Consider the following 17,824-nt stretch of genomic DNA (forward strand, 5'->3'; position numbering starts at 1 on the left):
AGTTTGACTCGCAAGGATGAGAGTTCTGGCAGGTGTGGCACTTACCTGTGACATGTACCTCCCCCAAGCACTTGAGACAGGGAGTCACTAACAGGCATCAGCCCGTGGAGTCTGCACTGTGGCATTCAAGGGACAAAGTCTCAGCTGGACAACTGAACACTTAACAGGTGCTTACCACTGAGAACAACCATATACAAGGCCTTAAGGCATGAAGTCCAAGACAGAAACTCATTAGCTGTTGCCAGGCGAGGCAAGGCCCTCTCACTAACTACAACAGGCGGGAGGGAGGGGAGAATGAACTGAGGGGGCGTAGGGCCAGCAGTGCCTAATATACCAGCGCATGTGCTGGGCACCACAGTTGGCCCTATAGATACCCCTAATACAAAAATCTCCAATGTTCATGCATGTGAATGTGCACACACCTAATATGGACTCAACATGAGCAAGCATTTGATAAAGAAACGTTTACTTTTCAGTGAGAGGAGAAATAATCCCTGAATCATTTCAGAATGGGTCTGAGTAGTCCACTAGCTTCAAAAATACTTCAGACTCAAAATAAATTTGCATTATATGATTTTCGTAACTCTGTCCAGAGATATTTTATATCCATATCATTATTAAAACATTAAAATGAATTTAAACATTGTGAGGTTCGACAGAGCAATAAACACCCTTCTGTAATGCATATTGCTCTCCTTTTCCTTTTCAATGCCATGTAAGTGCAGCTACTGAGCTTCCATGTAGTAGCTTCCAGCTCCTAGGGTTGTATTTTAGGTTCTCTGCTTTGGGATCCAGTTCTGTCTGACACAATTCCCTTGATGTTAGTGCTGCATAGGGCCAGTTTTTACCATACAAGGCTCTGGATAAGGATCCTGCCTTGCCTGCTCCTCCGGGATAGATCCAATTTCTAATCAGAGAGAAGTGCTGCTGCCCCTGTTTCCCATGCTGTTTCTCTGTGTCTGTTTCATGACATCCAGTCAGTCACCGTCCCCTGAAATGATCAGACCATGTAACAGCAGAACAGCATCTAGTACAGGGGGACAGAATATATAATCAACATATAATTTAATCACTGCACAGGTGTACAACAATCACTATTTGTAATTAGTTATGCAATCAGTCTCACATTTAATGACAAGAAGTGCAGAGTCTGAGGAATTCTTCAAGAAGTTTTTGGAGCTTATTTTACAGTAATATTAGCTCATTTTTTCACAGATTTATAGAAATTCTCTCCCAATTAATTATTTACATCACTGTTATTTGACTTTGCCTGCCAGCTTCCTTTTCCTTCGCACAGTTCTCTTCACCCAGCAAGCCACTGCAATTATACTCACTAATAAATCCAGCTGGATTCTAATGATCACCCCAATGGGATGAACCCTTATATTTAGCACACCTGTTACAGAAGGTGACCACCCATTGGCTATGTCTACACTGGCATGATCTTGCGCAAGAACTCTTTTGCAGAAGAGTTCTTGTATAAAAACTCTTCCAGAAGAGAGCGTCTACACTGGCATGTGTGTTTGTGCAAGAGATGTGCTTTTGCACAAGAGCATCCATGCCCACGTAGACGCTCTCTTGCGCAAGAAAGCTCTGATGGCAATTTTAGCCATCGGGCTTTCTTGTGCAAGAAATTCATGTTGCCTGTCTACACTGGCCTCTTGCGCAAGAACAGTTGTACAAAAGGGTTTATTCCTGAGCGGAAGCATAAGAGTTCTTGCACAAGAAGCACTGATTTCATACATTAGAACGTCAGTTTACTGGCACAAGAACTCGCGGCCAGTGTAGACAGGCAGCATGTTTTTGCGCAAAAGTGGCCGCTTTTGTGCAGGATCGCACCAATGTAGACACAACCTAATAGTTTAAGATATGCAGATCCAAAAACTCAAAACTCCGGTCATCTGAAGAAGTGGGCTGTGCCCACGAAAGCTCATGATCCCATCGACATGTTTTGTTAGTCTATAAAGTGCTACCAGACCATTTGTTGTTTTTTAAGTTTATCCTGTACAGACTAACTCTGCTACCCCCTGAAGTACCCTAATAGTGTTTCCCACCAGGAGTGATATCCTGCATCTGTGACAGTTTTTAGTACATGAGTAATTTCTGCACTATTATGCTGCACTTCACTATGTATTGTTCTCCTGTCTATGTAATATACTGTAAGGCTGTGTCTAGACTGGCCAGTTTTTCCGGAAAATCAGCCGCTTTTCCGGAAAAACTTGCTACCTGTCTACACTGGCCGCTTGAATTTCCGCAAAAGCACTGACTGTAAGAAATCCATGCTTTTTGCAGAAATACTATGCTGCTCCCGTTCGGGCAAAAGTCTTTTTCCGAAAGACTTTTGCGCAAAAGGGCCAGTGTAGACAGCTGAGATTTCTTTTCCGCAAAAAAGCCCCGATTGCGAAAATGGCAATCGGGGCTTTTTTGCGGAAAAGCGTGTCTAGATTGGCCATGGACGCTTTTCCGCAAAAAGTGCTTTTGCGGAAAAGCGTCCTGCCAATCTAGACGCTCTTTTCCGAAAAATCATGCCAGTCTAGACGTAGCCTAAATGTGAATGTAACATAGGATGGATTAACAATTTCATCACAGTCCTATTCATACCTAAGGTTACAGGTGTTACATTGTGATACAACTCTGGTTTAAACTTCAAGTAGTTTATAGTCGATACAGGTACATAGTATCCAAAATCACAACTCTTAATCTTTGTAATGTTGCAAAAATATCTATTTGAAACATATAAGAGGAAAGAAGCAAAATGGGATAAAGAACACTAGAACTGAAATTGATTGTTTATAGAAAACAAATAATAAAAAACCTCCAAAGTCTTTTCTAGAGACATGAATATTGGATAATGTCTCTTATTCAAACAGCTGTTAGTGTTCTATTATTCAATTCCGAATTTAGAATGATAATCACTTTCCTGCATTAGAGAAAACACACAGGAGAGAGAGACAAATTAGGTTAATAAAGATGGGGGGAAATGCAGTTCAGGACACGGGGGGACTGGTCGATCATGGGACAGATGCTTTGGTATTTGGAGGTCAGCCATGAGAGCTAGTGCTCTGGAAATAGGCTCTTCTCCCCGGACAGAGACATTATCGATTCTAGCTGGTTATGTCAGGTCCCTCTCCTTCATTCTTCCTTCCCAGGGTGGGCAGAGTTCAATGGGCCATCTCATCATATTGTACTGGTGCTGTGCTATACAGTTGATTTCAGAATCTTCCCAGTGTAACTTGCAAGGGACTGGCCCTAAATCTAAACCTAAACCTTTGCTCCCATCATGCTGGAATCCTGCAGTTCTCCCACTAATGAGCAGGTCCCCAAGCTAATGCTGTGTGAGAGAGAGAGGGAACAGGCAGAAGATGGGGGATGCAGAAAATGCACAGCGGAAGGGAAAACAAAGAAGGACCTCAGATGTATCAGAACCTTGGTCTACACTTAGAAGTTATTTTAAAATAACTCCCCTTATTTCGATACAACAGGTGGAGCGTCCACACTACCACGCCCGTTATTTCTAAATAAAGGGCTGGTTATTTTGAAATAATAATTCCCGCTTTCCATGAGGAATAATGCTTATTTTGAAATAGCAGCAGTGTGGACGCCCTGCTCCTGCTATTTTGAAAGAACTACTCCCCAGAGTCATTCGAAGGAATTACTCCCCAGTGCTTTCTGGGGCTCTAAGTCAAGGTAGAGCATCCACATGAAGCCTGCCTTGGCCTAATTTTGAGGCTTCCCTGTAGGGGGACACACTATTTCAAAACAGTTATTTTGGGAGTTACTATTTCAAAACAAGTTATTTTGAAACAATTTCCTAGTGTAGACATGCCCTGCCTGGGCTTCTCCCCAGTGCAGCATGATGATCAAGCTCCCCACTAAAGTACCAACATCTGGTATTGTGATAACAATCCTTCCACCACAGCTGAGGTGATGGTAAAAAGCATTCCCCTGTTTGCATCCAGCCTCTTTTGAAGGCCCACAAAAGGGAGCCATGAGCTAGGTAGCCCATCTTTTCATTATTTTGTCCACAAATTAGGCCTAATTCCCAATACACCAATTTTTGGATCCCAAGGTTTCTGACTTTTTACTCATCTTGTTGACTGCTTATAAGACATAGTCTATGAGTGGTATCAGCAAACCCTTTTTATTTATGTTAATTCAATCTTTGTTTATGAAAAATGCGGCTCAAAGGAGACAGTTCTCTCACGTCTCACTCACAGCGTACATCCACTATGTGCCTTACTCAGGTAAGTCTGTCCCACAATCCTTATCCACAGCTTACCATAGCCTGGAGCACAGAGGGATCATTGTTTAACATATTACCCTCATTTGAAAGTGTTATGTATATACAGTGAATGATTTCCTACGCTCACAATTCAGTCCAATTAGAAGCAATTTTTCTCCAGAACACTGAAGTGTCTATTCAGTGAGAATTATTTCTCCACCAAATTACAATTTAATTCAGTTAAACAAAAGTAAAATTCATTTAGTGAAATTTCTAATCATTCCTGGCCACTGGGAGCTGCAGGGGGACATGCCTGCGGACATTCAACAAAGAGTCTTGGGGCCCACCACTGGATTACTCTGGTGGGCCACTTGCCAAAGACTGCTGAACCCTGTTCTAAGTTAGTAAAAAAATAATCAGTACATGAGCTCACTCCAGTGGGGACAAACTTTTGTGACTCAAGTGGCTTAACAAGGATTCCCAAACTAGTTCACAAAACACTTGCTATCTACAACGTGTTGGCTGGCCACGTAATACTGGCTTCTTGTTACTGACTGCCATGTAACATTAAAGATCATTTAACACTTGTTAGGTGGTAAAAGTCTCAGAGGTGTTACTCTGCAGTACCTCTAAAAATCTGGGGATCATACTGGAATATGAATCAACTATGTGATGCAGTGTAAATAAAAGGCTGAAATTCTAGGGTATGCTGACAGAAATGTGCTATGTAAGGCACGGGAGGCAGCTGTCCTCCTCCACTCAGCCGTGGGAGGCCTTAGTTGGAGCACTGTTTCCAATTCTAGGCACTGTACTTCAAGAAAGATGTGTAGAAATTGGAAAGAATCAAGAGGAGACCATCAAAAACAATGGAAGGTTAAAAAACTGGGGATTGTTCATTTTGAGAAAAAACAACTGAGTGGGGACCTGATGACAGCCCTTAACACATCTGAAGAATTATCAAGTTATTTGCTGTTCTCCGTGTCCACTGAGCACATTGCTGCTTGTCCCACTTTTAATCTGCAGGAAGGAAGGAAGATTTAGGGTTATATATTAGGAGCAGGCTTCCAAGGGAGGTTAAGGAATCCCCTTCACTGGAGGTTTTTATGAACACATTAGACAAATTCCAGCCAGGGATGTTCTGGTGTACTCAGGCCAACCTCAGTGCAGGCAAGGGGTAGGACTTGATGAGCACTCAAGTCCCTTCCAGCCCGTCATTTCTGTTACAGTCCAGAGGGTCATGAAAGCAGAGAGAACTGCATGAAATAGTTTGCTTACATGCCATCCCCGTCTGTGGGAGAGTTTGAGAATCCCTCCTGTCTGACAAAAAAAGGGCCTAAATGTACTTTTGTCTCCTGAACATTAGATGGTGCCACAAGAGTTGCCCCTGGGGAAACAGCACCTCTGTAACACACACTTTATTAATATACATCAACAGTAAAACTAAAGGAAACTTTCCCTCAATCATATCCAAAGATAATAGCTTATGAATGGAATCAGATGGACAAATACTAGTAACATTTCAGCTTTATAGCATCATGTCCCAAATGAATTTAAAATATGTATTATTCCCCTAAATATTCCCCAAAATGGCAGTTAGGCACCAAACTAAAAACTAAAGCTTATGAACATTTGGGGTTATTCCTGCTTTGGATAGAGAGTTGGACTCGATAACCTCCTGAGGTCTCTTCCAGGCCTAGGATTCTATGATCCCCAGCTTGAGTACCAAATCTGCTCTCTGTTACATATATAAAATGTCAACTGCAAGATTATTTATAGAAATCGTATCAGGCTAACTGAAATCAAAATTCAGGACTCCAAGGGTACGTCTAAACTACATGCCTCTGTCGGCAGAGGCATGTAGGTTTGTTTGTTCAGCAAAGGTAAATGAAGCCGCGATTTAAATGATCGCGGCTTCATTTACATTTACATGGCTGCCGCGCTGAGCCAACAGCTGTTTGTTGGCTCGCCGCTAGTCTGGACGTTCCCCCTGTCGACATCAAAGCCCTTTGTCGGCAGCCCCGGTAAACCTCATCCCACGAGGAATAACGGGGCTGCCGACAAAGGGCTTTGATGTCGACAGGGGGAACGTCTTCATTTGCGGCTTCATTTGCCTTTGCTGATCTGTCTAATCTACATGCCTCTGCCGACAGAGGCATGTAGTCTAGACACAGCCAAAGGGTTTATGATTTTCTGTCTCTAGTTTTGTTATGCATTTCATCACATATCACACACACGTTATCTTTTTCTCATAAGATACATGTTTTTATTACAGGTTTGACCTACCTAGTCTGGCACCCTGGTCCCAAATGAAGGAATTTGCCAGACATGGGGAGATCCCCTGCTACTGGCCCCTGAGTCTGCTGCCAGCTCCACTTCAGCTCCAGGCAGCTCCCCCTACTGCCAGCTCCGATAGGCTGCCAGCCAGCCCCAGCCCCACTGCTGCCACCAGCCTTGGCACTGCTGCTGCCACTGGCCCCGCTGCAAGCTCCAGCAAGGTTGCTGAACTGCCAGATGCTGGCTGGCTCCTGCTGACACCAGCCCTCCTGCAACTAAGCTCCTGGCCTGGGGGGTCTCTAATCCAGGAACATCAGGACCATGGATGTTGTTGGACCAGAGAGTTGTGCTTTTGGGAGGTTCAACCAGTAGTTTGTCTTCCATGTGCAGTCATTGTCTGAAATGTTCTGTGCATGAACTTCTTTCAGTTTCTAAGTCCATAAGAAACCTTCCAGTTCCTCCAGATGTTATTCTGCTTGCTTCCTTGCTACATATGGGAAGCCAGACCATTTTCCATAACCCTGTAGACTGTAAAACTGGTCTACAAACACCCAGAGCTGCTAATGAGCTTTGTTTTGAGCTTATGTGTTCATATGTCAACACCTTTGCTTATGTCAGAAGGTTAAAAATGGAAACATTTTTTTCCTTTAAGAAATCAGAGCCCCAAATAAGGAGATGACTGAGCGCTGAAGATTCCCCTAGAGAATCGCTTCCAGCTTAGAAAACTGCACAGGAAAGTTGGGAGGGGAGGGGACAAAGATTTGGGCTGCATCCAAAATATTGAGTAAGGATCTTTGAGACTTTAAAGCTAACTACAACCATTCACGGATTCACTGCCCTGTATGCCTAGAGCAGTGCTCTACTACTTTCCCACTTCTTTTTACTACAAGTTTGTTCTTGCAAAGCTTTCCTTCCCTGGTGTGTGAGAGACACAACTCCATCCTCCAGCAAACATGGAAGCCATCAAGAAAAAGATGCAGATGCTGAAGCTAGATAAGGAGAACGCAATTGATAGAGCTGAACAGGCTGAAGCAGACAAGAAAGCAGCTGAGGACAAGTGCAAACAGGTGAGAGAGAATAAAAACATTTGTATATTGACATAGTGGAGAAAACTGCAATAAAATATTGAGACCGAAAGAAGCATAGTTTAGGGATGGTGAGAAAACAGAAAAATATTGTTAGGTTTCCTCTATTTTTCTGTTTACCCCTTTTGAAGTATTTTGCATTTTGGTAATATACTTCATGCCTGCAGATGGGACAATCTGTCAACTTTTCTTATTTGCTCATCTGTTTTCATTTGGGACTGTGAGGTCAGCACCATTCCTAGACTAAGTGTATTTCAAAGAGTTCCTTTTTTGAATCCTACATGATTCCTCATTTAATTTCCTTGAGCTTGCATCTTCCTAGATGATATCAGATCAGAGCTTTGTAGTTTAGACAATGACGCACAGTGGTAGAACTGTCAGATTTTTTCCTAGGCAATGCCTGATCGTGAATTAAACCTAATCTTGAGGCAAAATTCATGCAGACCACCTAACTATTCCTCAGCGTGAGACATGTGCTTCATTTGAGAGCCAAGTGAGCATGACCAACTACTCCAGATAGCATGGTTGGATCTCTGTTACTGGGAATAATCAGAAATACTGAATCCTGAACCTGAGGAAACAGAAGTTATTTGTATGAACAGATATGATGTAGGATTCCAGAAATACATTGCTAATGCTGTACTTGGGATTTTTTAAATTGGTAGAGTACACAAATCAAACTGCAGCTGTCTCATGCAGTGAGATTTAGCTCTAATTCAAACATTTTGAGTCACTGGGTGTCCTTTGTTACTTAAATCTCTAGAAAGGAGAAATTTACATCTCTAAACAAAAAGAGATCATCATAGGCCAAAAGCATTCTAAATAAAATGTGCTTTATAGTTTAGACTAGAGACATTAAAATATTTTCCACGCACATGAAGCCATTGCTAAATGTGATCGGCAGAGGGTTACAATCCCTCTTTTTGTATCTCAATGCACCCATGACTGGGGTTGGAGTGCAGGCACCATACCAATACTAACAAGGATTTTATACTGACCTTTACATTCACATCAAATACAGCACTTCCTGCAGAGTTTCAGCTTTTTTAGCTTATTCCTTTTTATATTCCAGACTATAATTTCTACAAGTGACAAGTCCAGAAGGTCAGTACTACTTAAGGCCCACCCGTTTCACCCCAAAGACCAGGCATAAAACAATACAACCCTGAATGAACACAGAAAGTTGAAAAATAACCATAGCTGAAATGCTTCATAAAGTCTGTTTTACACAAATTCTGATAGACAAGAGGGAAAGCACCCTTTATCTGAAAATGATAAGGGAGATACACAATCCCAGTTGTCCCTATAAGGTTGCTTAAAATGGATTTGGGAAAAAAGGAGAGATAGTGGATACTCAAGCTTTCACATCTCTAAAGCTTTTCTTGGCTCAGTAGTTTCTGAAATAAACAGCTGAATGAAAAAGTAAAAGAATTAATATGAGAAGGAAAAAGCTGCTTCTAAATGGAAATAATTAACTGAATTTTAATTGGCATTATACTTAAGTTTACATTATTTGCTGTAAAAATAATTTTTACCACCTTGGTCCATGTTCCATCAATCTAAAACTCATAATACTGTAGGTAGTGACCTGGTAAGACCTGAATTAAAAAATATAAAAAATAGATTATGCTCTCTGACTTTAAAGAGGTGAAAAAATCCAATTATTCATCATTTAGAATATTAGTGATATAACAGGAGTGCTCAAAATATTCTAAATACTGTATATCAACTGTATGTATGTACATTATGATCAACTAATTAGATTGTATTGCATACTCTCCCCCTCCCCCACATCCCTACTTCATTCAGTGCACAAGATGAATGGTGCTTAGTGAATGGGTTGTTATTCACTATTTTCTTGCATCCTCATAATTATGTGTACCCAAATCCTGCAGTGAATTATTAATGTCCCTGTGATATTTTCTATGGTGCTCTCCCTAGAGCAGTCAGAATACCCATACTCCATCTCAACACAATGCCCAGGTCTGGTCTAAGGATGTTAAGGACTAGTCGACTAGTCAATTCTCCCCCTCTTGCTGCCTCTATCAGATAGAGGCAGCAAAGGGGAGGGAAAAGGGGGTATTTCAAAGGGGCAGCTCCACACAGCTGAGCCTGGGCTCAGCCATGTGGGGCTGCCCCTTTGAAACACCGAGGCAGCAGGGGCTCTTGTACATTTCAAAGGAGGAATGCGTAAGTGCCTATCGACTAGTTGAGTAGTCGATGGAAATTCCATTGACTATTTAACTAGTCAATTAACCGATATTTAACATCCTTAGTCTGGTCACACACAAAAGTGCTGAGGGGGTGATATATCGTCAGTTACTCCGTGGGGATGGAACACATGGAGTCAGATCAGTGGCCAGAGGCCTGAGCATGCTCAGTGATGATGGAATCTTGGGGATTTTTAGCTGCTAAAATCAGCATGTGCATACTGTGATTTTTTTTTCAAAGACTTATCGCCAAATTTGGGTGGCTTTTCAGTGGGACTGCAAAAGGTACATTCCTGAGTCTGACACAGAGGCCACCCACACTACCAAAGCTTAAGTTCTTGTTTTGAAACATGGGGTGCTACAGCTGCTCAAATAAGAGGTCAGCATTTTTAATAGGGGCACAATGATGTATTTTTCCATATTCTCATTCTCTGAAGCAGCTGAACTGTTTTGGCTGAAGTGTTCCTGAAAAGTTCAGCCTTCAGCATGCAAAATTTCATCCCAAACAGTTAAACTTTGGCAAAGTGATAAGCAACAAACCCAAAGATTTATAGCAGAAAATTGTTGGAAGCTGTGAACGAAAAAGAAGCGAGAAAATATAAACCAAAAAGCATGCCCAATAGTAGCCCAGTGTGGAAAATCTGAGAACAGGGCCCACCACTCTTACATCAGCAGAGTCTGAGAGCATAGCCTGAGATAGCAAAAATTCTCTTCTCAGTGACAGCAATATTAATCCAGAAGAACTCCCTCTCCTTTGCAGTTCCTCTTGAATTACAGTGGTCTAGTCTAACAGAGCAAAATGTATTCCCAGCATGCACAGAGCAAAGATGGAAATGACCATTGTGTCACTCTAAAGTGACCTGTCAGGCAGACTCAAGGAATACCAATGACAAGCTTTGGATGGAACAAAGTCCAGAGTCCCCTCTGCTAGAAAAAGGGTGCATATGAGGGGCCTTTATGCACAGGAGATCTGAAGGGGAGGAAACTGAACAGCTGAATGGAAGAATCCTGCTAAGGAAAAATATGTATACACAGTATCCATCTTGTGTGTCTGAGTCTTGGGGTACTTATATGCCCCCATCACTATAATATTAGAGAGCTTATTAAATTGTCTTCAATATATGGGGAACTGAGGCCCCAAGAGATGACTTTGAGGGGTGTAGTCAGGGTTGGACTATCCCCTACTTGGCATCCAGGGCCAGCCCAGCTTTCCTCCAGCTCCAGCATTTGCCCTGCTCTGCCCACCACTCCAGTCTAGAAGCAGGGCTGAGGGCTTTCCCTGCTCTGCCTGCCCACCTGGCACTCCCGTCAGGGAGGTGGGGAGGAGTGTGGAGGTTTTACCCCTGTGTCCCGACCCCACGCCCCAGCTGGAGCATCGGGCAGACAGGCAGAGTAGAACAAGCCCTCATGCCCTGACCCCACTCCCTGGATGTGCCCTGGGACTCAGGCGGTCCCCTTGCCGGAGAGTCCGTTGTCCCCCACAATGCTGGCTGGAGGGGTTGGGGAAGGTGGTCCCAATCCCTCCTGTTCCCCTCCTCTAACCCCATTATTGCCCACCCAGCCCCCGAAATTGAGGCCCACCCAAATGTCCTGTCCTGGCTAGACCACTAATGGCAACTATGGTGCTTCTGAATAGATTTTTTATTTGCTTTGTTTTGTCATTTTTATTAGGAGGTTTGGTAAAATTGTTGGATTTGGGATTTTTAAAATTGTAGTTTTTAATATTTCCCTAGGACATTTAGAGCATAAAATGGAGTGTAATGATCACCTAGCGAGTTAGGCCCTGGTGAGCCACCGCCATTCTATTTCCCTACAGTTTCACAGGTACAGGTGCTTGCAGCGCCCATTGGCTGAGGATCGCCATTCCCAGCCAATGGTCGCTGAGGGAGACATGGGCTGGGACACCACTTCCCACTTTTCCCATTGGCTGGGAACGGCGATTCACAGCCAACCGGAGCTGCAATCACCCGTACCAGTGGCGGTGCAGGTGTCTGCTAGCGGCTAACTCTGGTGAACCAGATCCAGCCCACAGGCCGGTATTTGCCCATCACTCAGCTACCCAATAAACTGAAGTCAACTAGCGTATCTTTTTAAAAGTCATCCAGTTTTGATTTAAAGAATACCAAGGATGAAAATCCACCATGCCCCAAATCTCTTTTAATGGTTAATAACTTTCATTGCTAAAAGTTTGTATCTTATTTCTCATTTGAAATTTACTGACTTCAATTTACAGTTGCTGGATCATGTGATAGCTACATCTGCTGTAGTCAAGAGCCCGCTATTAGCAAATATCTTCTCCCTCCCTGTACTTATAGACCATGATTAAATAATTAGCTAACCTTTTTTTGATAATCTAAATATCTTGTGCTTCTTTAGAGAGCAACATAGTATAAACCTCACATATTTGTGAAATCTCTAAACTAGACTTTATAACAACATTAACTAGCATGTATCAATTGGCAATAAGAAAAGGGGGGGGACACTAGCAAAGACAGCCTTTACACTGTGATCATTAAGTTCATTTTCCAGACCACAAATCATTGTTGTTGCTGTCCTCCAAAATGTTCTCAAACTTTGCACCTTTCTGTTTAAAAAGTGTGGAGAAAGTATTCCAGTCGTAATGTGACTAGTGCCATTGACAGAGATAGTATCATCTTACTCCTGATCAATATTCCCATTAATATATCCTAGTATCAGATTAGCCCTTTTTGCCAAAGCATCAGGCTACTTTGAGCACAAGTTCAGAAATGTATAATAATGCGCATATTCAACATGTTATTCAAAATCACAAAGATATCCTCTAGACTACAATTAAAAAAGTAAAAGAACTCCACTAAAAATGAATTTAAAACCTCCCTTTATGTGTATGTTAACTGTTTTAATAGATTAAACTTATACAGGGATGAGTTATAACTTATACCATTCTCCCCAGTGTATTAACGATTCCCAGGAGAGAACAGAAAAAGGTGGTGAGTTCAGTGACAGATCAGACAGGCTGCAGGCACACCAGCTATGTTATCAACAAGAAGTGTCCTGATAACAGAAATTCTCCAAGGGGCAGGGGGCAATTTGTCATCTGGCTGTCTCCCAGCAGGATATAAATAGCATCTTTTTAGAATGCAGCCTGGATTTATATGGTATAGTTGAGTGATAATGAGATAAAATGGAACATAACTTGGATGACCCATACCTCCCTCCTCTAATGGAGAACCATCTGTGGTTTAAAGGCCCGAATCTTTAGGAAAACAATGTTATGACAATCAAAGCTAACAAAATAACTGTACCTCGGTGCGTGGACAATACCTTTAGAATTTAGATTTTAGATAACACATTTGTCCTGATCATATTCAATGTATGTCAAACAGTACCTCGATTTATCAAGTGAAGTGTAGCAGTGCCTGCGAAGGGAGATATGGACACTAAACTCTCCTCTATTTAATACCTGAACTTCTGTAATTCATTCGCTACCTCATGCATCTGTAAAGGAGATAATAATAGACAAATGTGTTGTATTTACATATGAACCAAGCCAGCTATAGCCTATTAATAAAGAGCAGCACAGTCGAAAGAATAAGACTTTAATCAAGGGTACGGCTAGACTGGGGGGGGGGCGAGAGGGGGCTGGATACAAGAGGTATCCCAAAAGAACTCCACCATGTCCAGGGAACATGTTTGCTCTTCTGCTTTTTTTTATGGAAGAGCAAATGCACTCTTTTGGAAGCCCCTGGATTCCTCGTTCTACAAAGATGGGGGCTTTCAAAAGAGGTTTTTTTTTTTACATTTGATCCAGTGTAGATGGGCCAAATGTCAGAAAAGCCTCTTCCGACAAAAGTATCCGAAAAAGCTATGCAAAATGCAGAGCGCATTTTGCGTAGCTTTTTCCTACAAACAGATGTAGTCTAGACGTACCGTAAAGGACAAACATAGAATTTATTTTTTAATAACATTTCAAATTTATGTTTAATAAAAAATCTCCCTGAACTTAGGTACACTGGGCACAGTGCATTTTTCATATGAATATGAATTTTTCTTTATTATCATAAGAACCAAAGGTCCATCTAGCCCAATACCTTGTCTTCCAACAGTGGCCAATGCCAGATGCCCCAGAGGGAATGAACAGAACAGGGAATCCTCATGTGATCCCTCTCCTGTCACCCATTTCTAGATACAGTGGCAGTACTGTAGGTAGAATTCCAGTGATGGGGACAAGTTTGGCCCGGCCTTCCCTGAGGAGAAGCATGCTGTGCTAGCGTTTTTATTTTAGACCAGGGCAGGATAAAGAGGTTTCTCTATTCCTGGACATATGGAGTCAGATTCTCAACTTGTGTGCACTATCATAGCTAAATTGAAATATATGGAGTCATGGCTACTTACAACAGCTGAATTATAGGATCATAGAAATGTAGCACTGTCTCTGCGCTGAAGCAGGCCCAGGTACATCTATTCCAGACCATCCCCGACAGGTGTTTGTCTACATTTTCTTAAAAGCCTCTAATGACAGGGATTCCACAACCTTCCTTGAAAGCTAGTGCTAGTGCTTCATTACCCTTATAGTTAGAAAGTTTTTCCTAATATCTGATCTAGATCTCTCTTCCTGCAGAGAGGACAGCAGAGTATGATACTCTTTATAACAGCCCTTAACATATTTGAAGACTTATTAGGTCACCACTTTGTCTGGAAATGCACATTTTAAATATTTCCCCCCCTTGGTGAGGTTTTTGGTTTAGAAACATGGGCATAGCATGGTTTCTGAACTCGGCTGTGTGGATGCCAAACAGCCTGCTCAACAGCCACATTAGGTAAAACTGTGCATGCTACTTGGCATCTAAACAACTGAAGTTACATAGGGACTTTGAAAAACCCACAATTAGATCTCTCTCCACAGCATCACTTTAACATCTTACCGATGATTTAAAACAAAGAGTAGGGAGATGTCTTTGGCTAACCTTGTCAATAAGCAGAGCAGCCAAAATGTTCACAACTTACTTTTCTTTCTCAAAAGGTAGAGGATGAGCTGATGGCACTGCAAAAGAAGTTGAAAGGAACTGAAGATGAACTGGATAAATACTCAGAAAATCTTAAGGATGCTCAGGAAAAACTGGAACAGACTGAGAAGAAGGCAACAGATGTAAGTACCTGCATAGAATGAAGATGTGTAACTTACAAGCAATGGTAGATTTTACAGCATAAACTGGTTGAATATTTGATGTATTGCAGTAGTTTGCCCAAAGGAAAAAAGGAGACACAATTATGTCATGGTTGAGATATGTAATTCCCCACCCCCACAAAAATTTGATATAGGTTGTCTCTGATGACCTGGATTAAGAAGCTTCCTGCTGATCCACTAGCACAAGAGTATCCTAAAATTGCTTAATTATTCCCAAGAGATGCACCCCTGTATAGTATCATCAACTAGCTGCCCCGCCCTGTTATTGGCACAAGGTACATGGTGGGGTCAAATTAACTGTCTCCAACCTTCAGGTATCCCCATATACCTGATTCTTGTTACAGATTGGAATCCTGTTTCATTAACATTGCATCTTAAAATGAAAGCATCCGTTGAAGGAGGCTACCAGCCCTGGATTGCTAACCAGGTCTTTTTGATCAGAGGCTTTTGTATGCAGTCTGCACATTCAATAGATAGTACTCAAGAAAAGAACCAATGAAATGCTAAATCACTTGTGATTAGAAAAATCTAGTTACCAAACTGCGTTAGGAAAATAGGAGGCACTCTAGTTCTTGTCATACAAAAATCCATCTGCCAATAGTTATTATTTGCTTTTTTCCAGTCTGTGTTTTAATAAAATATGGTTCCCTTCACTCAGAAATAATCATTTTGTCTTGAAGCATGCATTCCAAGATTGCTGCATACCTTACTCTACTGCCTTGTTTAGCCTAGTTGTGAGTGTTCCAAGTGACTGGGACTTTAACTACTTCTCAGACTATTCAAGAGTCTTTAAAGAGACTTACTTGTTAGGAAGTGTTTCCTGGTATTTTAATCTTAATTTGTATTGATCACTTTCAAACCATGTCTGCTAGGTAAACCCTCTCCCTTGTCTCCTGTTTGCACCTTCAGACTCCCTTAATTATTGTTGCCCCCAAGATATCCATATTAAGTACCTAAAATTGTTCCTCCAGCCAACCTGGTAATATTTAGTTTATCTCCTCTGAAATCAATTTACATTAATGAAATGCCTCCAGTGTGGGAGCAGTTGCCATCCTAAGAAGTTGGAGATTTGAATCCTAAAACCGCTGCTCTCTGCTGGCACGTCCCCTCGTAGGAGGGACATGAACAATGGGGGGTGGGGGTTGGTTTGCAGTTCGGGCCTGGAACAGCCCCCACAAGGTAGGAGCACCACTCAGCTCTGCTCCAGGTCCTAGCTGCCAGCTCCACTCTCAAGTCCAGCCTTGGCCACCTTACCCCCTCTGTATCCCCTCTCCCAGAGCAACGGCCCTGCTTCCAGCCATGGGAAGGGGCACTGAGGGGGTAAAGATGGGTGCAAGGTAAGAAGTTTGGAGACCACCATTTTAGACTAACAAGACATATACATATTTCATTACATACAGTATTTTCCTTCCAGATTATTACAGCAGCTACGTGATTTAGAAAAACCTATTAATGTAGCAGGAAGTGTATGTGCTTTTTGATAAACATGCTTTTAGATTATGGCAAAAATATATGGTCTCATTTTATAGGAAAAGTTTGTTAACTCCCCCCTCTGCCAAGATCACTATATTGTCTGGTATTTTTCAGGCCTTTATGCAGAAAACAAAAAACAGAGGATGGATTAAAGAGCAATAAGTCAAACTGATGTCACATTTAAAAAACACATTTGCACTGTCCTTCATGGGTAAAGTGGAATTTCAGAATGTCAGTTTTGGGTTGATAAAATATTTAAGTGACCACACAAAATGGAAATGTGACTTTCCACATCCCAGCTTAATAAAAGCTAAACCATAGTGATAGGCCTTGAATCTCACAAGTGAAACTTGATGCCATTGGAGAATCCTTCCGAAAGTTTCTGGCTAGTCACAAGAGGCATCTGGGAGGCTATCAGTTAGTGATCTGTCCCTTTGAATATTCAAGCCAGAATGGGTTATCTTAGGCTATGTCTAGACTGCAGACTTCTTTCGAAAGAGCCTCTTTCGAAAGATCGCGTCTAGACTGCAGGCGGATCTTTCGAAAGAGAAATCCGCTTTTTCGAAAGAAAGCACCCAGAGAGTCTGGATGCTCTCTTTCGAAGACGGCCTCTTTACATTGAAGAACGCCTTCTGCGTTCGAAAGAGGAACTTTCGAAAGAAGGCGTTCTTCCTCGTGAAATGAGGTTTACCGCCATCGAAAGAAAAGCCGCGTTCTTTCGAAATAATTTCGAAAGAACGCGGCTTGAGTCTGGACGCAGGGGAATTTTTTTCGGGAAAAGGCTACTTTTCCCGAAAAAACCCCTGAGTCTGGACACGGCCTTTGATAGTAATAGGACTCTGTACTGCAAGATGCCTACTACATTTTTTCACAGTGATGGGAATTCTGTATTCTTTTACATGCAAGAATTGCATAGTGACAGGGGTCCTGACAGCAGGAAGAGTTCATCAGGCCAGCTCCCCCAGTTTCCATCACTGGCCCTACACTGTTTCCCTGTCTCCTGTCCTTCTCCCCCCCCCCACCCCCCCCACCCTCAGAGAGCTATATAGAAATGGTTGAAAACGAAGTAGAATTATTTTTTGAAAGTTTCTTCCTGTGCCGCATGCACTTAAAACAAACGAATAACATTCTCTGGCTGGCTCCCAGACCATCCCCTGGCCTATCCCAACTTCTGAGCTTTGTGAGATGTACAGCCAGTGGAGCCCCTAATGTATGAAGAAGCCGCTTGAACTGAATTCCATTAGCAAGCCGTCCAAAGCTAGGATTAGGATCTTTGAGAAGGCCACAAAAATAAACCAAATGTGGAATTTCTGGACTGAGCTATCTGGGAGTTAGAAGATTAAGAAAAAAGTTCCAGCTAGATTTCTACATATAGAACTTCCCATCTCCCACA

General features: G+C 42.2%; 2 protein-coding genes across 12 annotated transcripts in view; both read left to right on the forward strand.

Moving 5' to 3' along the window:
• Window positions 1-6,897, forward strand: part of HSD11B1L (hydroxysteroid 11-beta dehydrogenase 1 like) — a 34,751-nt gene extending 27,854 nt beyond the window's left edge. For all 5 annotated transcript variants that reach the window (XM_075903096.1, XM_075903099.1, XM_075903097.1 and 2 more), the window contains one exon: window positions 6,495-6,897. In XM_075903096.1, coding sequence (XP_075759211.1) covers window positions 6,495-6,897 — 403 coding nt within the window. The remainder of the gene's footprint in view (window positions 1-6,494) is intronic.
• A 533-nt stretch (window positions 6,898-7,430) lies between these two features.
• LOC102456979 (tropomyosin alpha-1 chain) overlaps window positions 7,431-17,824 on the forward strand; it is a 97,500-nt gene continuing 87,106 nt past the window's right edge. For all 7 annotated transcript variants that reach the window (XR_012896720.1, XM_075903105.1, XM_075903103.1 and 4 more), the window contains exons 1-2: window positions 7,431-7,563; window positions 14,794-14,919. Coding sequence is in view for 6 of the 7 variants with exons in the window: in XM_075903105.1 (XP_075759220.1) it covers window positions 7,450-7,563; window positions 14,794-14,919 (240 nt within the window). In the remaining variant the exon portion in view is untranslated. The remainder of the gene's footprint in view (window positions 7,564-14,793; window positions 14,920-17,824) is intronic.

Source organism: Pelodiscus sinensis, chromosome 19, assembly GCF_049634645.1.
Source record: "Pelodiscus sinensis isolate JC-2024 chromosome 19, ASM4963464v1, whole genome shotgun sequence".
Classification (NCBI taxonomy): domain Eukaryota; kingdom Metazoa; phylum Chordata; order Testudines; family Trionychidae; genus Pelodiscus; species Pelodiscus sinensis.